General features: G+C 43.9%; 1 protein-coding gene across 1 annotated transcript in view; it reads left to right on the top strand.

The window, feature by feature from the left end:
* The window catches only part of agbl4 (AGBL carboxypeptidase 4), a gene marked incomplete at both ends in the record, with an annotated part of 483,778 nt that overhangs the window by 343,640 nt on the left and 112,447 nt on the right, over nt 1–27,691 (top strand). The window contains one exon of the mRNA XM_084186220.1: nt 16,572–16,611. Coding sequence (XP_084042346.1) covers nt 16,572–16,611 — 40 coding nt within the window. The remainder of the gene's footprint in view (nt 1–16,571; nt 16,612–27,691) is intronic.

The raw sequence follows: 27,691 nt of genomic DNA, 5'->3' as shown, positions 1-27,691 counted from the left end.
GTCTTGGGTGTACAGTATGTGATGTTTTTCACCCTGGCACATATAAAATCATTTATAGCTTTTGTTAATTTTCAGTATTTCTGCAGAGATTAAACAACTAGCTAACCAACAGATGGCATGCCATTTCTCCAGTGTTTGCTTTTTTATAGTGGATGTTTGGTGTTCAAAGATACTAAGAAACCCAATTGGGTAACACTGTGCAGTTAGTCAGTGTTAGTCACCAGGATCAAACACAGGACAGCCTGATGACCCATCTCAACACCGGCTTTTCTACCCACCTTAGTCCTGGGTCGTTCCACCAATTAGGTGCCTTTTGAGTAGTGTAACTTGGTGAAATAAACATTTAAATCACCTAATTTTAACATTCTGTCATAAAGAGCACATGTTCAACTTAATAAAAATAAAAACATCCCATCTCAAAACATTTGTTTTTACTATACTAAGTGCCTATTAAGTGCAAAATAAAGTAACAAGGTTGACTGTAACAGGGTTGACGACTTCATCTTAAATCAGCCATAAATCCCCTTGTGACACGGGGATTGGAATCTTGTTGTGTGCAACATTGAGAGGATATTGAATGCAAGCTTCACAAAAAAAAATTAATTGTTAAAACATTCTAGCCTGTCTATCTGTGGGTAACAGGGTTGACATGTTATGCTCGACCACTCAGTTTTCCACCACAAAACACTAGAAAATGGCCAAAAAGAGTAGAACCAGCTCACCTGCTTTTACACTATGATTTGACTTTAATGTTCAATGTCACTTTAAAAAAAAATATTTTAAAAATGAATAGTTTCACCATATTAAAACCAAAGTTCAGTTAATGTAACAGGGTTGACCTTAAAATGAGGGATAGGTTGTTGTTTTTTACCTTAAAATGAATCACTAATAACATTAAATAAATAATAATCTTCAGAAATGACTTGTCAGAGCAATACATTAACTAGGGCTTTTCAATGATGGTGAAAACTTGGAGAAATGTTGCGGTTAAGTCGGTTAAAATCTTCCTAGAAGTCACAGAGGATGCACAAAGGGCCATGTCAAAATGCAGAATTTTTGCACTTTAGCAAGTTTATATTTATATTAAAAATCCAATTCAATAATTTTCTGTGTCATCTATATTAAAGGACACTTCATTTAATATAACAGATTTTTTTAATGCAATATTTATGCACAAAAATAAAATCAAAGGGATGCAAAAGGCACTCATTTCATGGAACCATTCATCCTACCATTTGGGGCTACTTTGCCTCCCCAGCCCCCTCCGGGTCTTTACTTTGAACTCCACTTCTGATGCTGTTCAAACGTGTTATAGAATGTTCTAATGGGCAAAATGGTATATGTGTAATGGTTGGTATATGTGTAATGGTGGTAGTCCAGAGTGCCAATTAGTCATGAAGACTCATCTTCACCAGAGGTGGTGAAGAGAGGTAGCAGCATGCCCATTATATAGATCCGTATGGATGTTAATATCACTGCCGGGTACTGTAGCTAATGCCTATTCCCCTCATTTGTAACATGATCCCTCTCTAACCAATGGCTCACTTTACATGTATATCATCGTGTTTGCCATGGGGCAGAGAGAAAGATTTGCAGTTTTATAGCTAATCTCATGCTATTTTACACATTTGTGACCAACTGGCTCGATTTGGTCTTATGTAGCAAAATTTGACATGGTGTTTTTTTACATTGGATAAAAGTAGAGACTCAGACCTAGAAAATGGTAGAGCTAGAAAATGGTATATCATACACTACAGTTGAGGAACAATGGAAAAAGCATTCTGTTTTGAAAGTTGATAAACTTGCAACACACTTTTGAGAAAATGGCCCTTGAATGTTTTGGTACACCTACTGGAGAGCTCTTCTTTGTCTACACCCATTCAGCATCGTTCACACCCTCTTAAGCCTTAGCCCCACCCATCTCTTTAAGGATTCACGTGAGGCCATGTGCTAAACAGAGTGAGTATATCCCTTATGAGAAAAGATTGCAGTTAGAGTGCAGTATAACTGCAGTATGATGCAAATACTGCGTCCAAAATAACATTTTTTTTACTGCAGTAAGTTTGCAGTGTAACTGAAGTTAGAGTGCGATATAACTGCAGTTCAACTGCAGTACACTGAAGTTATTCTGCAATTACTGCATCCAAAATACCACAGTCGATTTCAGTTACTGCACTTATACAGCAGTTTCAAAACTGCAATCTTTTTTTGTAAGGGATCAAATAAAATCTATGTTTATTTGTTACATGCACAGGATACAGAAGGTGTAAACAGTACAGTGAAATGGTTACTTGCATAGTGGAGTCTTTTGTTTAGACATGTAGCTAGCTAAACAATGAACCATAATCCCAACTCATAACGTTACTACCCTGCATTAATCTTCAGGTAGCTAAAGCTAACCAACTAGGTTCGATGTTCGCTAGCTAGCTAACATTAGGCTATAACTAGCAATGCAAATGGCTCTGAGATACGAATTATATTACTACACAGATCATACACATAACATTAGCTAGTGAGCCAGCCAGCTAAAGTTAGCTACCTAGCTAACAGTATGCTTTAACTTGCAATGAAAATGACTTTCTGACAAAATGAACAACGTATAATATCTGAAAATTTAGCTAACTAGACTCTCTTACCCGTATACATGGATGATCACATATCCCTCTCTGTCACGGATGCCATGGTTGCCCTTAGTTTGAAGATGTAATCCGGAGACAGGTGTTTTATACAACAGCCTTCTGTGTGTTCTCTTTTCGACTCCCTCCGCATATTTGCAATAAAATGCCTGAATCGCCTTAACTATCATACTCTGCTTCCACCAGGCATTCCACTGATTTCCTCCAGAAAGTGGAGCGCATTAGCAACACTATTGCAGTTCTTCGTGACTGAATCCGAACTCATCTCTCGGCATGACCTGCCCATCCATTATCTCAGCCAATCATGGCTAGCAGGAAGGTTCCTGTCTTTATCCATGGCTAAACCAAATAGGCTCATAATTTAACAATTGAATTCGTATTTACAGATACAAGTTTGTTATTAAGGCACATGAAAGTTCACATGTTCCAGGAGGCATTTCTGCCAAAAAACGCATTTTGATAAAAAAAAATTAAAAAATGTTTACGTTCAAATGCATCTCCTGTGAAGTAGTGACGCGCAACATATGCCTAGTTTCCTGAAACGAGTCACATTTTACCATGAAGCTGAGAGAAAACTGTTGCTGTTTTAGAGCTGATTTCCTGCTATTCTACACATTTTGTGGTGAGGCTGAGAGAAAATGTTGCAGTTTTAAAGTTTATTTCCTGTAACAAAAAAATAAAAATCATAGCTTATGTCGTGTTCATATGCTATCCCAAAGCTTGTGGAAATTACACATTTCAGAATTTGTGTACTCTAGCTAATGCCTCTTCCCCCCATTTCTAACACTATCCCTCTCTAACCTATGGCTCACTTTACATATACACTACTAGTCAAAAGTTTGGACACACCTACTCATTCAAGGGTTTTTCTATATTTTTACTATTTTTTACATTGTAGAATAATAGTGAAGACACCAAAACTATGAAATAACACATATGGAATCATGTGGTCCTCTGTAGCTCAGCTGGTAGAGCACGGTGCTTGTAACGCCAAGGTAGTGGGTTCGATCCCCGGGACCACCCATACACAAAAATGTATGCACGCATGACTGTAAGTCGCTTTGGATAAAAGCGTCTGCTAAATGGCATATTATTATTATGTAGTAACCAAAAAAGTGTTAAACAAATCAAAATATATTTTATATTTGAGATTCTTCAAATAGCCACCCTTTGCCTTGATGGCAGCTTTGCACACTCTTGGCATTCTCTCAACCAGCACCTGGAATGCATTTCAATTAACAGGGGTGCCTTCTTAAAAGTTAATTTGTGGAATTTCTTTCCTTCTTAATGCATTTGAGCCAATCAGTTGTGTTGTGACAAGGTAGGGAGGGGTATACAGAAGATAGCCCTATTTGGTAAAAGTCCAAGTCCATATTATGGCAAGAACAGCTCAAATAAGCAAAGAGAAACGACAGTCCATCATTATTTTAACCCTCCCGTTGTCCTAGGGTCAAAATGACCCGCCACTGTGTTGAACCAACTTTATTTAATTTTTATATTTTTTGGATCATTTGTGAGAAGGAGGCAGTGATACTTTCTTTAAAGTCTCACTGCCTCCTTCTCACAAATTATCCCAAAAATATAAAAATTTAATAAAGTTGGTTCAACACAGTGGCGGGTCATTTTGACCCTAGGACAACGGGAGGGTTAAGACATGAAGGTCAGTCAATACGGAACATTTCAATAACTTTTAAAGTTTCTTAAAGTGCAGTCGCAAAAACCATCAAGTGCTTTGATGAAACTGGCTCTCATGAGGACCGCCAAAGGAATGGAAGACCCAGAGTTACCTCTGCTGCAGAGGATAAGTTCATTAGAGTTACCAGCCTCAGAAATTGCAGCCCAAATAAATGCTTTCCAGAGTTCAAGTCACAGACACATCTCAACATCAACTGTTCAGAATGGAACTGTGTGAATCAGGCCTTCATGGTCGAATTCCTGCAAAGAAAGCACTACTAAAGGACACCAATAAGAAGAAGAGACCAGCTTGGGCCAAGAAACACGAGCAATGGACATTATACCGGTGGAAATTTGTCCTTTGGTCTGAAGTCCAAATTTGAGATTTTTGGTTCCAACCGCCGTGTCTTTGTGAGACGCTGTGTGGGTGAACGGATGATCTCCGCATGTGTAGTTCCCACCGTAAAAAGCATGGAGGAGGAGGTGTTATGGTGTGGGGGTGCTTTGCTGGTGACACTGTCTGAGAATTCAAGGTACACTTAACCAGCATGGCTACCACAGCATTCTGCAGCGATACGCCATCCCATCTGGTTTGGGCTTAGTGGGACTATCATTTGTTTTTCAACAGGACAATGACCCAACACACCTCCAGGCTGTGAAAGGGCTATTTTACCAAGAAGGAGAGTGATGGAGTGCTGCATCAGATGACCTGGCCTCCACAATCCCCCGACCTCAACCCAATTGAGATGGTTTGGGATGAGTTGGACCGCAGAGTGAAGGAAAAGCAGCCAACAGGTGCACAGCATATGTGGGAACTCATTCAAGACTGTTGGTAAAGCATTCCAGGTGAAGCTGGTTGAGAGAATGCCAAGAGTGTGCAAAGCTGTGAATCCTTTATTGCTGTCCCGTGTCGCTCAGTTGGTAGAGCATGGTGTTTGCAATGCCAGGGTTGTGGGTTCGTTTCCCACGGGGGGCCAGTATGAAAAAAATAATAAAAATGTATGCTCTGGATAAAAGCGTCTGCTGAATGACTAAAATGTAAAAATTGCTCAATGTGTGTTTTTACAGCCCTCCTCCATCCATCATTCTCTCTAATTCATCCCTTTTTTTCTCTGTCTATGCTCGGCTGCCAAAAGGCCCTATAAACATGAGAGAAGGTAGCAAATGGAGCCGCATAGTCAGGTGCAGGTTGGGCCCTTATCAATACAGCAGGACTGCCAGTAATTAGTAGCATAATCACCTTGGTAATTTAACCACTGCTCACTGTCACGCCCTGCTCTCTCTGCTCTCTGCTTCACCAGGCCTGGGGACACTGCAGGGCCATCAGGGCTCCAGGACACATATCTATCTATCTTTCGCTCTTTTTCTTTCTCTCTTTTTCTTTCTCTCTTTCTTTCTTTCTTTCTTTCTTTCTTTCTTTCTTTCTTTCTTTCTTTCTTTCTTTCTTTCTTTCTTTCTTTTGTTCTTTCTTTCTCGCTCTCTCTTTTTTTTCTATATCTATATTTCTGCCCCTCTCTCTCTCTTTCTTTCTCTCGTTCTTCTTTCTCTTTTTTCTCTCCCTTTCTCTCTTCTTCTCTCTGTCCGCTCCTGCTGCACAACTTAGCACAACTTGGGGAATTCTTCTCATTAGCAGCGGGCCCATGTGACTGGAGGGTGGCTGAACACAGGCTCAGAGAGTAAATGAGCTGTTTAAGGATTGATGTTTAATACTGGTCGATTTATGCATAATTAAGCTGTGGGAAGGATAAGCACGCCAGTGGAGGCAATAAAGCCAATGACCCTGCCTTCAGTGTGGGGTTATCACTGGGGCTGCTGGAAGCATGCCCACAGAAAGCAAAGTTACACCCTTGTCTGGATACATGCTCTATGGGAGAGACAGTACTTTTACTTTATCATAGCTTGGACTCTGTAATATACTGTACAACTAAATTCTAGCCTAACATTTTAAATGATACCATATGATTTTGGTTATTACTCCACACTTTTACTTTTATGGTTAACATGAATTGTAAGCAATGACTAACTGATGTGAACCTCAACGCCTAGAGTAGTGTACTTTGGCAATACTCAATATTCCTTCAGTTATAGTAGCTACATATCCAGCTCTATAATGTATGTTGAAACATGGATTATGATTACAGAGCTAGGAGCCGGGCGGCGTACATCTCTCTGTTATTGCTCCTCCATCTTAGAGTAAAGCAGATGATGTGGTAAAGCCAAAGCGGATTGGAGATGTGAGTGGAGGGAAGCAGGAGGAGAAGCTATCTTTCTGTATGTGGTGCAGAGTTTGTGTGAATGTCTGAGTGGCCATCTGGGTAGTTGTAGTGAATGCAGACACACTGCCAGAGCCTGTAGGACAGCCTGGAATGCACCTCTCCTGCGCTCCTCTATACCTCTCCTGCGCTCCTCTATACCTCTCCTGCGCTCCTCTATACCTCTCCTGCGCTCCTCTATACCTCTCCTGCGCTCCTCTATACATCTCCTGCACCCCCCCCCCCCCCCCCCCAGATTTCCACACTAACGTTAACTCAATTAGCACCTCGTCAATAATACTCGGCATTTCATTTTCCTGCTTTAATTAACAAATTCAATTTGCTCGAACCGCTGTGAAAACAAATTAAAAGCGTGCAGAATGAAAGCCTGCAGGTCCAAGGATGTGGCTAAGGTGATTACAGATGCGTCAAATTACTGTTTTCTTGTTGATTTTATCTGAGGAGGAAAAAAGGTGAGAGGAGACAACACATAGATTTTGACTGTTGTGCGGTTCCAGGGACTGACTGGTAGTGGATTGGGGAGGTGGAGACCCCTTCCCAGTGGCATCAGTCAGTATGACTCTGGCCTCACATCATAACCATCTCTCTCCTCTCTGGGCGACCACAGGGCACACCGCTCCTCAACCTGCATACACTTATCTACTCATTTACACTCCAGTCATGCTGCTGAAGAGCTGCTGCCTACCAGCAGGGCCTACTCCAAGGCCAACTCTACCCCACCATGTTTTCGTCTCTGCCTGTATGCTCGCACAGCCTCCCTGAGCATCATAGTAGCAGGTATGGATGCTCAGCCTGAAGAGCCACAGGGTATCTAAAGCAAAACAATCAGCTGAAAAAATTATCAGAGATATCAGATTTTATTCTAGCTATTACCTCTGGATTACCTCTGACTAGAGAGCAGAAGGGCAACTAGAAGTGCAACATCTCAGCGTTTTGTCTGTTTAGATCAGAACTGGTTTCCCTCTACTTGTGTCTGTGAGTAGCTGAGAATGTATGAGCAGCAGCCAGAAGCTCACTCCAAAGAATCTAAGGAAAGGAATGTCACAGTAAATCATCAAAACACAGCCACATTCAGCCAGTTGTCATAGATAATAGTGTCCTACAACAATGTCCTCTGCATGTGTTTAGTATGCCACTCTCAGCCTCCTCGCTTCGGTCTGCCACTGTGGAAATGCAGCCAGACCAGCCGGGATAATCCCCTTGACATTGTACGGCTGTCATGTAAATAATGCACGCTCCATCAACCCAGTTCAGCACCTCCACCTTGCCATCTCACAAACGGCTAACGAAATTAGCCAAAAGCCATGTACAATGGTCAATGCTTTCTTTCATTTGTTGCTAAATTGATTTGGTAAGTTCCAACTCACAAGACAGGATATTGGCAGACCCCCCCCCCCCCCCCCCCCCCCCCCCCCCCCCCCCAACCCAATGTAGAGCTGCCTCTCAGTGCTAGGCACCTGCCTGCCCTTCTCTCCGGCCCAGCCCAACACTGCTCTGCTCTCCACTGACAGCTAAGTCTGTGTACTGGTCTGCATTTTAAAAGCAGGGTGATGGTTTGGGAGTGTGACACCTTTTGAAAAGAGACAATGAGTATGTTTACATGCACACTAATCATTTAATATTAAACTGATTATGGCAGTAGGCCAGTTTTGGCATTTGTCATGTAAACACCTTACTCTGCTTATCTTAATCGGTATAAGGTCATAATCGAAGTAAGCATACGCGGATTAAAACACCTGTTTTTTTTAGCAATCTTTCGAATTATTAGGACATGTAAACGCCTTAATCAGAGTTATAGCAGTGTATTTTATCTGCCCATGTGCTAGCACAAGCAGTGCGAGCTTCCTTCTTTTGCGTGAGTGAAGTGAGTGAAGTATGCATCTCTACCAACTGAGCCTCCTGTGGCTCAGTTGGTAGAGCATGGCGCTTGCAACGCCAGGGTTGTGAGTTCGTTTCCCATGGGGGGCCAGTATGAAAAATGTATGCACTCACTAACTGTAAGTCGCTCTGGATAAGAGTATCTGCTAAAATGACTAAAATGTAAATAGTTTTCACATACAAACTTTATGTCCGAACTCATAATCAAATATGCTTCACAAAAATAACATGGTCGCTGTGGTAGAACATTTATTTTGATTGGTGATTTTCAGCATTTATCAAAGTCCCATCAGGTAACCTGATTTCAGATCTGTCCATATTAACAGGATTATTAGGGAAATTGTTCTTCTTGCAAAGCATGCAAACGTTTAAATCAAACTATTATATTAATCTGACTATTCACAATAATCATATTATTGTGTGCATGTAACCGTACTCAATGTTTCTCTGGTCGCCCACTTCCACTGAGTACTAAGAATACCATCAACAAAGCTATTTAGTCTGACACTCTGAGAAATAAGGCTGCCATGTTTTGCGTGTCGGTTTCTCCATCTCTTTTTTCATGTCATGATTAAAAGTTTCCACCCTCCAAGCACAATTTCCATCTGGGTAGCCAACATGTCAACATCTGTGGGATTTGTTTTATCATTGTGAAGTGGCATGGAGAATTCCCAAATGTGTCAATATTTAATAAACCGCTCTCTCGATATCAACATTTTTCAGCCTCCTTCCACATCTCCATATTTTTTATTTTACTATTTTTATTTCCCCATAATGTTGTGTTTCCATTTCCCACCTGCCTCTGTGCTTTCTGTGCATTCATCTGAGCAGACACACAACTTTTGGGATTGTAAACATGACTAGTAGATTGCTTGGACGCTAATTATTGTCATTTTTAATTACCAGAAAGAATGTTCACTAACAATGAACTATACTTGGTTTAACATTAAATACATTTATTCCCATGCCTGAATGAACTACTGAAATGAAAAGTTATTCAGAAGAAAACCAGTTTAGTCACACTATTTTTGTAATATCTTCCCTGCTACTGTTACGTTGTGATTACAACAAATTAAATGTAAAAAAAATAAAAGAGACGTTACGTAATAGAAGAAGCACCAGCATTGCAGACAATTGTATAACATTATTAATTATGCATACACATTCATACAACTTTTAATCCACAACAGCAATAAACCAATTAAGGGATACTCATTACTTGACACTTGACCCTAATTAGGTCCTATGGATTTAACTTTTCAGTGTTAAAATGACTTGACATGTTCATCAGAGCTGCTGATTGAACTGGATTACACTGTGGTTGGTGGAGGTTCTACACAGTGTTTGCTGGTAGGGGGTCATTGATCCTAGCCTCTGGTAAATACCAAATCACTTGATCTGCACTCCATCGATGAGGGGTCACTTAGATTCCAATGGGCAAGTAATGGGAGGTTAGGGGGAACCATTAGGTATGCTAACCCCTTTTCACAGATCATTGATCGGTCACAATGTCAACATGCTGCCATTGATTATCTTCCTAGTCACAGAAGAAGGCCAGTCTGTGCTCAGTGTTCAGTGGGTGTGGGGTTAAAGGTCAGTCTGTGCTCAGTGTTCAGTGGGTGTGGGGTTAAAGGTCAGTCTGTGCTCAGTGCTCAGCAGGTGTGGGGTTAAAGGTCAGTTTGTGCTCAGTGCTCAGCGGGTGTGGGGTTACAACAGGAGTCCAATACATTTCTGACAACTACTGTACTGTATAAAGTGTATCTCTGAGAGGGAAGTCGGTGCTGTAGTCGGTGAGAAGCTGTGATGAAAAGTTCCCCTCTGCTCTATAAGCTCCAGCTCCAGTGAGCCCTGCTCATGTAGATGGGTGGCAAGCAGTGTGTGACTATGACTTCTCATTCCTAAAATGATGTATTTAATTACTGCAGTGCGTGATTGATTACATATCGCCCATTCAGCCTCCCTCCGCCAGCCGCAAATCAAAGAGGCCCTGACTGCACCTCCACTTTCTCAGCTTTTCAATACAGTTGGAAATGAGCTGTTGGAGGACGGGTGGGCTGCAAAGTTAAATCCGTTTGATATTCCATCTATCACAAAACAGTGGTTCTTCGCCTATGAATCAGAGCCCAAAAGGCATATTGAAATGGCTGCGTGGTTAGTATATGATATCCCTCTGCTTCCCTCTGGATATATGCCTCTTAGTTTTTAGCCCACATCGTATTTTAGGTGTCCGTGCTCCTTGTCTCTGTCCCTGTCTCTGTCTCCCTACCTGCCTCATTCTCTGTGTGAGAGAGGGACTCATAGGATTTGGAGGGAGGGGAAGCAGGAGGAGTCAGGGTCAAGCATATGGACTCTTGGGGTCCATTTTCAAAACGATCCGTCTGATGGACTACATGTGACAGAATAATGGAAAAGTGTCCTTGCAGCCAGCTAAGCTGCCCTTCTAATTGGCCTTTATGAATATTTAATGAAATCAAGATGAAATTCAATCGTGGCTTTTAAGTGCTGAGTTGGAGAGTGGTGTGTGTCAGTGCGTTATTCGATTTCTCTGGCCTACTGTGGAAGGAGGACTGCAGGAGTCAGTGTGGACTCAGTGGAGCGCAGGTGGCAGAGTTAGATTTTTGGTCTGAGGGGAGCCAGCTGTCTCACTCTCTTTCTCTGAAGAAATTAATATTTTATTTGTTTTTCGTTGTATTTTTAACCAAGGGCTCCTGGTCACGCAACAGCATCCCCTGCCCGGACCTGAAATTTTTACACAGCCCTATTGCTTTTAATTGCATGCATACTGAGTGATGGATACATTTTTCCTACACTGGCAGCCATATTAAATAGAGCCAGGTCAATAATAACCCTTGACACCTTTTAATATTGTTTGTGCTAATACAGGTAATAATGTGGTGATATTGGCAGAAATTATAGAAATTATACACTCTCAATACAAGTGTACTCACTGAAATACAATAAACCAATCAAGAATACCATTGTTTATTATTGTATGATTAATGTTGATTAATATCAATTACTCTTAAATTACACAAATTCCCCACAGCTATTTCTAGAATACTCTGCAGCTACAAGTCAGTTCCATGTTCATGAAAATATATACAGATATGGAAAAACCAAAGATTTGCACCTTTTTTGTACAAATAGACGGGTTGGCTGACAATGTCACGAAAGAGATTCTGAACAGTCAGATAGCTAGCAACAATGACAAGAAGTTGCCTTGTGGGGAATCGTAGGTAGCTCGTTTCAACTCATTGTATCTTGTTATTGATACCATGTCTTGTTTTAAGGTGATTTGACTAATTACATGTCTATGCTAATATGGCAAAAATGTGCTAGCTAACTAACCAACAACTGTAACGATGTATTTGAGAGACAACAAGTGCTCATTGTGCAAATGTATTTATGTTTTCAATAGACTGAATATAGTTTACATGTTGTAAACAGTCTAAGCAAACCACGTCTATTTTGCCCCATAGTTGCGCACATGTCAGTTTTGTTGCTAAACAACCAACCCATCTATAGTAATACAGAGCCAATAAAGCAAAATCCAGTGTGTTTTATGTGTGAGCTTTTGTGCATGTAAATGACTTATTACCAATAATTGTAAAAAATAATGAAGAGCATCTTGCAGAATATCCAGTGTGTTAAATAATATATTTTCAGTCATATAATATTATAGGCACTCACAAATACAGCATTGACCTGTGAAGGCAAAGCCCAGGAGACGATTAGCTCACTATTACCTCACTCCTGTTTTTCCCTTTGGATGATGAGTAAGAGACAGAGGCTTCCTTAACTTCATCTTGTGGTGTGTTAGTGATATGGCAAGCTGGCTAGAGACTGGGGCGTGGGGGAGTTGAGCATGTAGCGTGGGGGAGGGATTGAGGGGGAGGCAGGGTGGTGACTCACAGTAGGGTGGAGTTCTCCTGGCCTGCTGCTGAAGCTGAGCTCTCAGAGAGAGAGAGAGAGAGAGAGAGAGAGAGAGAGCGAGAGAGCGAGAGAGAGAGAGAGAGAGAGAGAGAGAGAGAGAGAGAGAGAGAGAGAGAGAGAGAGAGAGAGAGAGAGAGAGAGAGAGAGAAAGAGAGATTGTTGATTCGCCCCCCTCCGTCTCTGTCTCCCTCCACCTCTCCCAGTCCTGACCTTGGTAAGCGGGTGTCAGACGGAATGGTCCTGGAGGACATCAGCAAGGACAATGAATACCCGAGCAGGGACGGAAGCAGACGGTTTAAATAGCTCCCTGCTGATTTACCTTACCTCATCTGGACAGGGACGGGGTTCACCAGGGTCAATAATAACTGACATAACCAGATGATGATATTACTGCATGCATTTACTCCCCCTGTGGATGTACCTGCAAGATTTGCCTCCATAATATTATTTCCTTGCTAATATAACCTTACCATTTCAGTGCTATTTTTGTTTAATTACATTTGCGATATATCCATCTATATGTTTAAATTGATAACTTGGAAGGGATGGGATGTGAAAATTGACCTTACATGAATTTGAAATGAGCTACAAAATTGTGGGTGGATTTGAAATACCTTTCTTCTCTCACATGATAATCATCAGCAAATATGAAAAGTAAATTCAGGGGGAAATATTGCAAATGGGGTTCGGTAGATTGCACATGAATATTTAATTTAGTCATAAAAGTTAGGTTTAGTAAATTAATGGTTTTGCTGACGGCTGCGGTCTCTCCCTAGATTATTGCTGTGGAGGGATTGTCTCCCCCCCTCGCCTATCTGCAGGCCTGCTTTGTTAATTACAGCCGTGCTGTTCCTCACCTGCACCAGATTACACCTACTTTAGACAGGGGGAGAATCAGACAGATCAAATTAATGACCTTTGGAATAGAGGTTGTGGTATAGAGCCACAGATTACTTGTCCTTGCAACTTCATTCTGTAACCTGTGGCTCTATACCACAAACTCTATTCCATCTACTGGTTAAACAATTATAGACTGGCTTGATTAAGTGATTGGTTTATTGCACTCTGTTTTGTTGATCAGGATTCACCATAAGCATCAGCAAATAAAAACGGACACCTGAAACCTTCCTTCCAAAAGTCATTAATTTGATCATGACAATCCCAATTTACCGATGTCAACCTGTCCTGAGCATGTCCTCTTAGTCCTTTAAATATGATCTTGTGTTTGTTTGCTGTAGTGTGACACTGGAACTTTTAGAATGAACACTGGGGGTTTAGGTGTTACCATGATAGCTGGGTAGGTGCATCATTGGCAACCTACAGTCGGTTCCCAGCCTCAAAGCCCTTTAACCTATTCAACCCATTAAATTTAGACTCAGGCTGGGCCACAGGGAATTATCAGCACTGTCAACCTGACGCACATGTAAAGGACATCACACGGCTTGTTTAGCGAGTACCACTTCCTCCCGATTCGGCCCATTCATGGCGCAAACTCAGGACCTCTGCCTTGCTATCACACGTGACTGCCCTCCTGAAGCATCTTACCAGTCAGCGCTATGCAAAAAGCTAGCTATTCGCTGGCACAAGTGGAGACATTTCAGGCTGAGGAGTAAGTTTCACACATCCCCATATGCTACATACACACACACATGCACAAGCACACACACACACACACACACACTGACACAGTATCATTCTATATCAGGCCCTGGTTAAGCCATGTGACAGCCTGGGGGCACTGGACACCCACTCTACATGGTGGCTGGGCTGGCCAAGGGTGTATTGGGTGGTGTGATTCCACAGCTCTTGGCTGAGTTTGATAAAGATTAATACAATCCTATTTTCTGCCCAGGATTGCCTTTCCTAATGTGATTCCTCTCTCTCTCTCTCTCTCTCTCTCTCTCTCTCTCTCTCTCTCTCTCTCTCTCTCTCTCTCTCTCTCTCTCTCTCTTCCTGGGAAACACTAAGCACCTTATCCATGTAAGGAGTGACAATGAGAGAGTGAGGCAAGCAGTGTTAGTGTGCTGTAATACTCTAATTCACAGTAGATGAATTATCTCAGGATAAGCAGCGTCAGGGTACAGGATTGGGCCAGGCTGAAACACAGTATGGTAAATCCTCCTCCACTCCTCTCCAGGCTGGCCAGTGGCACACAGTAGCCCTGTTTCATGGACTGGCTGGTTAGAGGGACGTATATGGCAGATCAATGTTATTTTATTTAGAGCTATCATGAATGGGCTTTCACACCTGTATGCATATGGTTTCTAATCTCTTTATTTCACAAAACTGAGTATTCAGGCAACACCAGAATTTTGATGGATTGTTATTAATTAGTTTGTACAAGGGAAATGTCTTCATGTACACAATGCTCTCTGAATGCTGTAGAGGTCTGTTTGAATGTGCTGTGTCAAAGGTTTTGAAGGGGACTTTGATTTTAATAACGTGGACATACTCCACTGATTTTGATCACCCAGCCAGCCTTACTTTCCCAAAGAGAGTGTATCTCGTGACAATAGAGAAGCATTGTTTTCATTCTATTTCTATGGTTTTTTTCTCTTCACACGTTCACTTGCCGAATAACAGAGGACCAGTAGAGGGCAGTACAAAGGTCTAAATAGGAATTCTGCATGAATACCAGCCTGTTGGTCTAAACAAAATCAGAGAGGTCATTTATAAATTGATAGGATGGTAGAATAATTTCAAAAGACCTTTAATAAAGAAATCAATCAATGGCCAAAAATATCAAGTTGGAATTTGATGTAATAATTTCAATAATGCGACTGTGATATGTGGTTGTCTTACCTACCTTAGTTGAATGCACTGGCTAAGAGTGTCTGCTAAATGACCTAAATGTAAATGTAAATGATATTGATTAGTGTGGTGGTTCCATATCAACTAATGGTTTATTGGGGCTAGTTGCTCTCATGCTGTCACAGTGTCCTCTGCTGCCTAGTCTACCACTCTGTGCTTCCTGCTCTCTCTACTCCACAACACTTACTCATCTGCAATGTGTTTAGAGCAGTTAGAGTATCTGAGAGGATTTTTACATTAAGATTCTTGAATCCTGATGGAGTAGGCTTCAAACTCCTGATTGCACTCACATCGATTATAGTCTGTTACCCAGCAGGTGAACCTACAATATCATCAGCCTTCCATTGGGAAACGCCCAAAAATATGCAGCGTTGGGTGAATACACATACACGAATACACACACACACACACAGACACATGCACGCACATGAGCTGGTTCCTCAGGGACACACAGTGTAAGAGAGGGAGAAGGTGTTGATTAATGCAGTACTCAGGAGCCTGCAGCCTTGGCAGAGGGTTTACATTTACATTTACATTTTAGTCATTTAGCAGACGCTCTTATCCAGAGCGACTTACAGGAGCAATTAGGGTTAAGTGCCTTGCTCAAGGGCACATCGACAGATTTTTCACCTAGTCGGCTCGGGGATTAGAACCAGCGACCTTTCGGTTACTGGCACAACGCTCTTACCCACTAAGCTACCTGCCGCCGGGTTAAAGAGAGGGGGGAGCTAGCAACTCTTCCGGGCCCCCCTTTCCAAACTAGAGACATGAAGTGTAAAATTGGGCACTCTCTCAAACACACTCCGTCACACAGTCTTTCTCAAACACACTCCATCACACAGTCTTTAGCACGAGCGGAGAGGGAAGACACATTCCCCTGGCTGTAATAGAGACAACACAGAGAACGAATGTTGGAAATGGATCAGACAAACTATAATAAACTGATACCAATCATTTTAAGGCTGAGATACACTGTGCCATCTTGTAATTTTCCAGTCTTAAATAGTAGTGTTTCACATGCCCATCATTTACATAATGTACATATTACGCATACTCTGGGGTTGCAGGTAGCCTAGCGGTTAAGAGCGTTGGGCCAGTAACCGAAAGATCGCTGGTTCGAATCCGCAAGCCGACTAGAGGAGAAATCTGCCGGTGTGCCCTTGAGCAAGGCATTTAACCCTAATTCCTCCTGTAAGTCACTCTGGATAAGAGCGTCTGCTAAATGTAGATGTACTCTGATCTGCAAGAGGATGACGTGATAGTAATATGACATGTTATTTCTTTTGGAGAGATTTTGAGTTGACATTTTCGCCCTAAGCCCTTTTGAGTATCTCTGACCACGCTTCTATTTTTATTTTCCTTACAGCAACAGCGACGTCTAGACCTCCTAACCATCACCAGCCCTGGTGAGTGCCCACTGTCTACTAACTAACTCTACTGATGCTGATGGGATGTGAGTGAGTGTAGACACTAGACAGAAAATAAACACTAGACAGACAGAAACAACCTCTGTTCTCAGAGATGATAGTTACTACTAGCACACAGTACACATGTAGGGATAAAGGTTCACTGGATAATTCAGCAGTACAGGATCAGTTACCAGACAACCTGGTGTCATTGCTTTGTTAATTATACCACACTAACATTCACTTGAAACTTTCAAAATATCTGCACAATGATATAGCAATGTGCATGAAGACATCAAAATAGCTATTATATTTATTTTCGTTTAATTGATTTGATGAGCGTAACTCCTGTCTATTATTTTCATATTATATGGTATTATGAAACAGCATGTGTGTGACACTCAGCAGAGCTGCAATGTGTTTTGCGATCTGGAGCTCCCCAGTTGGACTGGTGCTGAGTCTTTGCTGGGGAAGGGGAACTCAATGTCTTGGAAAAGCAGCTGGGTGATGGAGCAAATTGCAGAGATGGCAAGAGGAAACAGATGGGTACGTCAGAAAGGATACATTGCCCATATGTCTAAAGGATCTGGATGGTCTAATATCCTTTGATTAAAATAATGTTTATGTGAGACACGTGGAGCCTGTTAATTTCCCAGATTTATTTTGCAGGCAAGAATATCTCTGACCTTGACAACTCTGGAAAGGGCAACCAGACACGCAGAAAGAGAGAGAGAGGGCAACATTTAGCATTGTACCTCATATTAGGTTCTTTGTCTCTTTTTTAAGTGACACCTCTTCTGCTCAATGCACTCGCCAGTTTGGTTATTTTCCTGGTTTGGCATTTTATTCTATTTGTATTATCTGACTGTACTGCTGTACTGTACTGTATTCCTGTCAGACATATTGTATGGTGCACTGTGCCACAATTTACAGTGGGTGAACAATAAGGAATCAAAAGAAAGAAAACATTGCTCACTTCCCCCAACTTATGGCACTTCAAGGCGCTGGCAATCTGTGAGAAGGTTATTACGCCTGTTGTATGGAAAACAACCTGTGCTTTTAGATGAATGGGGCTGATAGAGAGGAGGACACACTCTCCCCTTCAGTCTCAACATTAAAGGAGACTTCTCCTGTCCCCTCCTGTCAGAATGCTGAATGTGGATGTGGTGCAGGAATCAGGCGCAGGACACAGAAGCTTCGTCCAACAGACTTTAGTAGACGACAACGAAATACAAACGGGCCTCAAAAGAGCCCGGAGGCGAGCGATTACGCACACCGTGCGTAAACACCAAAATACAATAAGCGCGCACACAAGTGCGAAAACTCTCCAAACAATGGAGCAAAACAATCACAGCACCTGCTGACAGGCGGAACAATTACACACAACACACGACTAACAAAACGAGAACTTATAGGACACATAATTAACACTAAACGGAAACAGGTGTACAAATAAGACAAAACCAAACAAACATCGAAAACATACAACGGTGGCAGCTAGTACTCCGGGGACGACGACCGCCGAAGCCTGCCCGAGCAAGGAGGAGGAGCAGCCTCGGCCGAAACCGTGACACCTCCCTCTTCTTTGTTCTCTCTCCTCCTCCCCTATCTTTTCTCTCCCTCCCTTTCTGTCCTCTCTCCAACCCATCTCTCCTCTTTCTTTTACGTGCAGCTGGGAAGCTGGGCTGCAGACAGTGCTGGGGGTGTGAGGACACTAATAAGATCAAGTGGAGGCTACGGCCGTGGGTGTGGGGGTCTGAGGGAGGTCCAGAGGAGGGGAGGCCCCCATGCAGCTCAGTAAGAGATGGTGTATGTGGGAGGGCTCCAGGATGCTTCGTAGATCAGCATAAGCCATCCCAGCCACTGCCTCCGTCCAGGGGCCCTCATTAGCCCCTCTATCTGAAGTGCGCTTCACCCACAACCTCGGTATTCTCTATTTAATTGGACACTTGAGCGGAGCAATGCGCATCTGGCTCTATTGAAGTCTGACATTTCAGACTGCTGACCTTTCCAGGTATATAATGATTAGCCCTGGCCATTGTTCCACCACAATCGTACACACCCACACACAGTGGTGTGCACAGGAAAAGTGGAAAGGTGCTGAACTAAACACCTGCAGTATCTAGCACTCTCTGACCAAAAATACACACTGTACATCCAGAAACCTTTATTCACACAAATGCTGGGGTGTTCACAATAGAAAAATTGGGTGCAGACATTCTTTTGAGAACCTATTGTCAATCTATTGATCTGAATGCCCTTTCCATTTCTGTGGACATCTTACAATAGTGTGTTGATCTAAATTAACTTTGCTTGGTGGTGTTTAGTCCCTTTTTCCCTCGAATGCTCTGTGCATTACAGGGTGTACAAAAGGTAAATTACATTCATGAGCTTCAGATAGATGTGCGAGGACTCGGAGCAGCAGAAAGATAATAGGCAACCTTCAGATCTCTAATGGTGTGGTCATTTCTCTTCAGTCTCTGTCTTCACGGTCTCTAGGGCTGTGGGACTACACATGCTCTGGGCTCTGATAGTAAAGAGGGCCTTAAATACTATACAGCTCTCTCTCTTTCTCTTTCTCTCTCTCTCTATCGCTCAATACCTTTCAGTTCCTCTTCATTTATCTCTATCTCATAATTACCACGCATGCTTCGATCAAAACAAAGGCCTCAAAAACAAATTAGCCCGAGGTAAGGTGGGCTGTTAGTGGGGAGAGATATAGCAGGTTCCGTCACACGTCTTATGCATGATGTGACAGTCAATATGTTTTGCCCAATGTTGTATTGTCCTTCGGTTTTCATTTACAGATATACCACAATATTTCTATATTTGTATCTCTGTTTTTCAAACACATACCACTCCAAGTTAGAGAACTGGTGTCTGGAGTACACTAGATGTACCTCAGTTGGTAGAGCATGGTGCTTGCAACACCAGGGTTGTGGGTTTGTTTCCCACGGGGGGCCAGTATGAATATTTATGCACTCACTAAACTGTAAGTGGCTCTGGATAAGAGCGTCTGCTAAATGAAGTAAATGTAGATCTATACAGAAAGCCATTCATTCCTTGTGAAAAGCTGAAACTGAAAGAGCCCATTTGTGCATTTCTATTTCCACTGGCATCGCAGTATTTCATGCCAGAGCTCTGAGAGGCTGCACGTGTGTTTTTGCTTTCTGTCCGATGTGGCAGAGGGATGCTTTTCATGGAGCCATGCTGGGTAAGTCTGCTGGTGTGATAGACACTGGAGAAAGGCCCAGTGGCAGGCTACTGGCTATGCTCCCCAGGCCAGGCCTCGGCTCTGTGTGTGGATTGGACTGGGGCTACAGCCAGTAGGGCAGCAGGACAGCTGCACAGGCCTGCACTCAATACCTGGGCTCTGAATCTGGAGCTGGGCTGGAGCGGAGAGATGTGTCTTTAATGGAGCGCAAGGACTTGGCGCCTTGCTGAGAGAGAGAGGGTCTTTATTTATAAAACACTATCAGGGCTTTGTATTATCAAGCAGCTGTGAAAACAACACTTCCTATTATTGCCCTATTTATATTCTTTCTCTGTGAATTTGCATATTTTATCTCCCTGCACTTCATTATAGGGGACTTATACAACACAAACACAGAGAGGGATGAGCAGAGGAGGGAGGGGGGTTCTTTCTTCTCTGGCTGCCTTATATTGACTATTTTCCAGTAGTTCTTTCGAAACCCTCTCAGAAGCGTGGCTAAAAAAGCAAGCTGATGAATTGAGAATGAGTGTGATAATTCAGCAGGCAAATAAGAGGGGGCTAGGGAGTGGGGGGCACAATAGGGAAAAATATTGAGAAAATATGCATCCCTAAATCAGTATTTAAAGGCCCAGTGCAGTCAAACACGGGATTGTCCTGTGTTTTATATATATTTCCACAATAGGAGGTTGGAATAATAATGTGAAATTGTGAAAATTATGATAATGCCCTTTTAGTGTAAGAGCTGTTTGACAAGACTGCCTGAAATTTCTGCCTGTTTTGGTTGGATGGAGTTAACAGCTAATTTTCAGTTTCCCCCTCTACCACTCACAGACAGTCCTAGCTACATTCTTGGTTGAGAAATTACCATTTGCTAAGAAGCTAGTTTTGTTTCTTTTTGACAATTTTTTTATTGAAATGAATCACAGGAAGGTACTTCATTGTTACCCAGAAATTATTTGATATTCAGGCATAAATGGCTGCATTGGACCTTTAAAAACATGTATCTTGCCTACCCTCAATATTCTTGACTACTAATGCCTAGCGTCAATATCCCCTGCCTTGCAAATACAACAATTTCACGCACTCTTCACATAATCAGCCATGGGTTTCGTGTTTGGCATGTTGGAAAACGTAAACAACATTTTCACAGCCTCTTTCTCCAACAGGGAAGACAGCTGTGATTATTTCTTTGTCATCAGAGCCACCACTGTTGCTGAGCACGGCTGTGTAGCAAATCCTTATAGAAAATAAAGATCAGATTTTTGTTCCTGGGTGTCAAGTAAGGGAGTGTATAATAGAGGTTGATGCCGTGGTGTCTGTGCTGTGTTGATTGAGTTGGTGGGCGCTGGTGTGTGTGTGTGGAGTTGTCTATTTCTCAGAGCCAGTGCAAAAACCATAGCACCCATTGAACAGCAGCAGTCTCTGCTCTGCAACCTGCTCAGGTACAGTGGTTACCTGTTGGCTACGCTTGCTTGTTTGCAGGGTCACTTCAGGAGCCATTTTTCATTCTCTTACTTAGCGGTGGCGTCCTGTGTTGGCTCAATAAGGAGGAGCTAGCTGTCAGGATGTATCTGCAGTGCCGTGTAGCACCTGGTTATCAGATCATGTCTCCATGTTCCCTTTCCCATCAGACATTTACATGTTCTAACAGCCCAAAATGAGCTGTGTTTTCACTGTGTCATATTAACTTGCCTCCATTTTCTGGATGTGAAAGGAGATGCTTGATGCAACCCCCCTGTGTCACAATCAAAAGGGAATCTTGCTCATTTTGAAGGGGCCCTTCTTTACTGATAAATATCTGTTGTGGACTGTACACTGAGTGGACAAAACATTAGGAACACCTTAATATTACGTTGCACCCTGTTTTGCCTTCAGAACAGCCTCAATTCGTCGGGGTACGGAATTTACAAGGTGTTGAAAGCGTTCCTCAGGGATGCTGGTCCATGTTGACTCCAATGCTTCCCACAGTTGTGTCAAGTTGGCTGGATGTCCTTTGGGTGGTGGACCATTCTTGATACACATGGGAAACTGTTGAGTGTGAAAAACCCAGCAGCATTGCAGTTCTTGACACACTCAAACCGCCGCCTGGCACCTACTACCATACCCCGTTCAAAGGCACTTAAAACGTTTGTCTTGCCCATTCACCCTCTGCATGGCACACATACACAATCCATGTCTCAAGGCTTAAAAACCTGTCTCCTCCCCTTCATCTACACTGATTGAAGTGGATTTAACAGGTGACATCAATAAGGGATCATAGCTTCACCTGGATTCACCTGGTCAGTCTATGTCATGGAAAGATTAGGTGTTCCTAATGTTCGTACACTCAGTGTACCATCTCTTTGCTTTTTTGGGGGTGTGTTTCACTGTGGACCTTTTGTTTCTCAACTTTTCCCTGTGAAACGAAGCAGGGTACAAAACATAGTGCGCCACAAAATTGTGTTATTACTTTGATTGAAAATCGACCAAGCTGTTAAACAAAATAACTAAGATCCCCCCTCTAAATTGTGGGTGGCATACACAAATTAATTGTATTGTATGAGGTATTTCTAGAAAAAGAAACTGCAAGAATCAAAAACATGGCTTAGCTCTTGGAACTTAATTCAACAACTCAGCTATGATATCTCATAAGCTTTAAATCAATTTTGAGCTCCAATTATAGGCATTCAAACTGATGCTGAGGAGGTGTTTGTGAGGGGAGATGACCCTGAGTGTCTTTGACTTGTAGGTTTGGCTTCAGGATCCTGCTGGATGGCTAAAGGCACAGTTCCTCCTCATATGCCGCCTGTCCCTCAGCGGGCTAACTGCTGTTTGGGCATGGGTTTGGGCATGGGTTTATCTGCTATTATCTGTCAAACATCACACACATGCTAGCGACGCTGGCCTCTGGTGCAATCCCACAGGCAACGTGCTGTCAACACCAACACCTACAATGTGTCACTTGCTGCCTCCATTTGTGGCAGCTCCAGGGGCTGTGGGGATAACCATTAAGCCCTATTCCCTATGACCAAAGCCTCCCCAACAGCTATGTGTTTAGTAAGCTGACAGTTTGTGGACATGGAAAAATAGAAATATGATGGATTAAAATACACCCGAATAACTAACTTTTTATTAGACATTTGCTGTCCACTGTTTGTCATATTGACATGTTTACCTCAGTGAAAATATTTGAAATATTAATGATACACTATATATACAAACGTATGTGGACACCCCTTCAAATTAGTGGATTCGGTCATTTTAGCTACACACGTTGCTGACAGGTGTATAAAATCGAGCACACAGCCATGCAATCTCCATAGACAAACATTGCCAGTAGAATGGCCTTACTGATGAGCTCAGTGACTTTAAAAATGGCACCGTCATAGTATGCCACCTTTCCAACAAGTCAGTTCGTCAAATTTCTACCCTGCTAGAGCTGCCCCGGTCAACTGTAAGTGCTGTTATTGTGAAGTGGAAACGTCTAGGAGCAACAACGGTGCAGCCGCAAAGTGGTAGGCCACACAAGTTCACAGAACGGGACCGTCAAGTGCTGAAGCACGTAGCACGTAAAAATCGTCTGTCCTCGGTTGCAACAATCACTACCGAGTTCCAAACTGCCTCTGGAAGCAATGTCAGCACAAGAACTGTTCGTCGGGAGCTTCATGAAATGGGTTAAGGGCTTCCATGGCCGAGCAGTCGCACACAAGCCTAAGATCACCATGCGCAATGCCAAGCGTCGGCTGGAGTGGTGTAAAGCTCGCCGCCATTGGACTCTGGAGCAGTGGAAACGCATTCTCTGGAGTGATGAATCACGCTTCACCATCTGGCAGTCCAACGGACGAATCTGGGTTTGGCGGATGCCAGGAGAACGCTACCTGCCCGAATGCAGTTGGTGGAGGAGGAATAATGGTCTGGGGCTGTTTTTCATGGATCGGGCTAGGCCCCTTAGTTCCAGTGAAGGGAAATCTTAACGCTACAGCATACAATGACATTCTAGACGATTCTGTGCTTCTAACTTTGGGGCAACAGTTTAGGGAAGGACCTTTCTTGTTTCAGTATGACAATGCCCCCGTTCACAAAGCGAGGTCCATACAGAAATGGTTTGTTGAGATCGGTGTGGAATAACTTGACTGTCCTGCACAGAGCCCTGACCTCAATCCCATCTAACACCTTTGGGATGAATTGGAACGCCAACTGCGAGCCAGGCCTAATCGCCCAACATCAGTGCCCGACCTCAGTAATGCTCTTGTGGCTGAATGGAAGCAAGTTCCCGCAGCAATGTTCCAACATCTAGTGGAAAGCCTTCCCAGAAGATTCAAGGCTGTTATAGCAGAAAAGGGGGGACCAACTCCATATTAATGCTTATGATTTTGGAATGAGATGTTCGATGAGCAGGTGTCCACATACGTTTGGTCATGTAGTGTATATGCAACAAATTGCCAATAACTTTCAGTTAAGTGACTGTAGCGTCAATTCTTTATAGTCTATCTGTCCATACTAATACAGCTTTGAGAATTCATATTTAGAGAGTGCAGAATAGCCCCATGACCGTCGCCAATCAATACAAAATACCCAGGGGGGAGAGTGGCCCAAATGAGCTGAATTGACCGGCACTGAAATATGATCACTATATCTGTGGCAGTCATTTGTTATTTTAAGAAAATATCAATGTCCTCTGGTGTATCAGTGAGAATACACTGTAGGATGGTGGGGGGAGCGATGATACCTCTCTAAATATTTAATGAAGTTTGTTCGTGCTCTTGCTGTCAGTTTGGAAGTCTGTCTGACTACTTCAGGGTCACTTAGTTATTCATGAAATGCTAATTAAGAGGCAAAACAAAGGAACACTTTTAAGACGCAATTCAAAATGGAACCCCCTCCCCCCCATTATGTTTATGTAAATATTCACTTGAAAAATACTCTTCCAAGTTTTTTAAAAAGGCCGTCTTGGATTTACTCCCATACCCTCATTTCCTGTGAGTGTTTCCCTTAAACTCACGATCTTAAGGCATACTTCTAATAGATCTCCAAATGATCCTGATGTCCCTGCTGTACTCTCATATGCCTGGCCAAGGCTGTAGCGTTCTGCATGCCATCCTGCTGCCATCAGCCCAGCCAGCCATCAGACACACCTGTGCTTGCGTCTGTCCATCGCACAGATTGGCACAGGTACTTTGTTTTGATTGGCTGCGCGCTAATGCTAATACATAACTAGCGTCACAGCGTTTCCACCAAAATCCCACGTCCACTTGAAAGCCCCGTCCAACACACAGGCATGGAGGCACTAAAGACCTGCTGTGATCATAATGCGAAGCCAATTTGAATTCCAGTCACAACGAGATGACGTCCGTCTCAGCAGTCTAATTCCATCATCAACATCATTACTGCTATTATCCCATGTCTATTTTTAATACAGGGTAATGTATCACCAATAAAGATAAATGAGGAAGGCAGCGAGGAGCTAATTGGCAGGACATGATGTCTGACTCTGCACTGACTAAAGTCTACAGTGCCAACTGTTCCCAATATGTACCCTTTATGTGGCCTGAGTACTCCTTTAATAGTGTTTGTCCTCATTGTATTACCTTCTAACTGTGCTATAAAAGTGTATTTAAAATGCTGCTTTTATGTATTTAAGGGTGAGGAAACTTAATTGTTTCTTGTGTAATGTCATTTTTACATTTGGTTTGTAGTTTTAATGGTTTTAAGTATATCTATTCTCATTCCACAGTATATAGAATTAGTGAGCAGATCCATTATGCTACATGCTGGGGTCAGGTAGCTTGAGGTAGGACAGGGGAAGTTCAGTCTTAAGCCTGAGACACTTCAAGACAACAGCTCCTGGAATTGAGCGGTCTTATTGTGCCAGACATGGGCTTGAGGACCTAGCCATTAAACAGTAGAGATTAGATTAACAGTAATCCTTCATTGGAGATGAGAAACTGCTGAAATCTCTTGTCTACCAGTGAGGCTCACTGGTCTTGTTTATTAAAGTGCCCTTTGTCTTACTATTTCAGCATTTCAGAGAATTGTTGAGTATTTTATTTATTCCGGTAAATTGACTGAGAACACATTCTCATTTACAGCAACAACCTGGTGTCACACCCTGGCTCTGGGACTCTATATGTTGAGCCAGGGTGTGTTCATTCTGTGGTGTTCATTCTAGTTTGTTGTATTCTATGTTTGCCTGAGTGACTCCCAATCAGAGGCAACGAGTGTCAGCTGTTGGCTGGTTGTCTCTGATTGGGAGCCATATTTAAACTGTCTGTTTTCCCTTTGTGTTTGTGGGTTTTTGTTTCCAGTTGGTCATTGTTACCGTTGGACGTTACGAGTCGTTTATTGTTTTGTTGATGGTTGTGTATGTTATCACTGAAGATAATAAATACCATGTTCGTTCAACACGCTGCGCATTGGTCTCTCCCTGACGATCGTGACAGAAGAACCCACCAAGTAAGGACCAAGCAGCGTGTCCCGGGGCAGAACTTGGACTGGACATGGGAGGAAGCGCCGGGAGAGGCCCTGGCGAAAGAGGAGCAGCGGCGTCAGCAGTGTCAACGTCGGACAGGCGAGAGGCAACCCCAGAAATTTTTTAGGGGGGGGGCACACGGCATGGACGACGGGGCTGACGGAGGCAGAAAAGGGGCGGATTCAGAAGGCCACCAGGTTACGGGGGCCACTGGTCAAAGCAGGGAAGGAAGGTGTAGAGGCACGGCGAGAGGTACTGGGGTGTGTTACCAGTCCGGTCCGGCCCGTTCCAGATCCCGAGGTAGAGCCAGTGGTGTGTGTCCCCAGTACGGTCCGGCCTGTTCCGGCCCCTCGCACCAAGTGTACGGTGCGCGTCGCCAGCCCGGTCCGGCCTGTCCCTGCTCCTTGCACCAAGCCTACGGTATGCGTCGCCAGCCCAGTCCGGCCTGTCCCTGCTCCACGCACCAAGCCTACGGTGTGCGTCGCCAGCCCAGTCCGGCCTGTCCCTGCTCCACGCACCAAGCCTACGGTGTGCGTCGCCAGCCCAGTCCGGCCTGTCCCTGCTCTACGCACCAAGCCTACGGTGTGCGTCGCCAGCCCAGTCCGGCCTGTCCCTGCTCCACGCACCAAGCCTACGGTGTGCGTCGCCAGCCCAGTCCGGCCTGTCCCTGCTCCACGCACCAAGCCTACGGTGTGCGTCGTCAGCCCGGCCCGGCCTGTTCCTGCCACTCGCACCAAGTCTACGGTGCGCGTCGCCAGCCCGGCCCGGCCTGTCCCTGCTCCACGCACCAAGCCTATGGTGCGCATCGTCAGCCCGGCCCGGCCTGTTCCTGCCACTCGCACCAAGTCTACGGTGCGCGTCGCCAGCCCGGCCCGGCCTGTTCCTGCCACTCGCACTAAGCCAGGGGTGCGAGACGTCAGCCTGGTAAGGCCCGTTCCTCCTCCACGCACCAAGCCAGGGGTGCGAGTCGTCAGCCTGGTAAGGCCCGTTCCTCCTCCACGCACTAAGCCAGGGGTGCGAGTCGTCAGCCTGGTAAGGCCCTTTCCTCCTCCACGCACCAAGCCAGGGGTGCGCGTCGTCAGCCTGGTAAGGCCTGTTCCTCCTCCACGCACCAAGCCAGGGGTGCGCGTGGTCAGTCCAGCACAACCCGTGCCTGGGCCACCGGTGCCTGGGAAGGTACCGGTCAACTGCTCCACTATGGAGCTGAAGCTAACCGCTCCTGCTAAGTCAAGTTCAGCTCCAGCCAGCGGGGCCAGACTGGACCAGGGGCGCTATGGGGGGTTGATTGGAGGGTGGTGGTCAAGGCCGGAGCCAGAACCGCCGCCGAGGAGGTATGCCCGCCCAGCCCTCCCCTGTTTTGTTTTAGTTGAGGCGCGGTCGCAGTCCGCGCCTTTAGGGGGGGGTACTGTCACACCCTG

Source organism: Coregonus lavaretus (genome assembly GCF_964263955.1).
Source record: "Coregonus lavaretus genome assembly, chromosome: 21".
NCBI classification, from domain to species: domain Eukaryota; kingdom Metazoa; phylum Chordata; class Actinopteri; order Salmoniformes; family Salmonidae; genus Coregonus; species Coregonus lavaretus.
The sequence above is the reverse complement of the archived record's forward strand: the minus strand, read 5'-3'. Positions and strand labels throughout refer to the sequence as shown.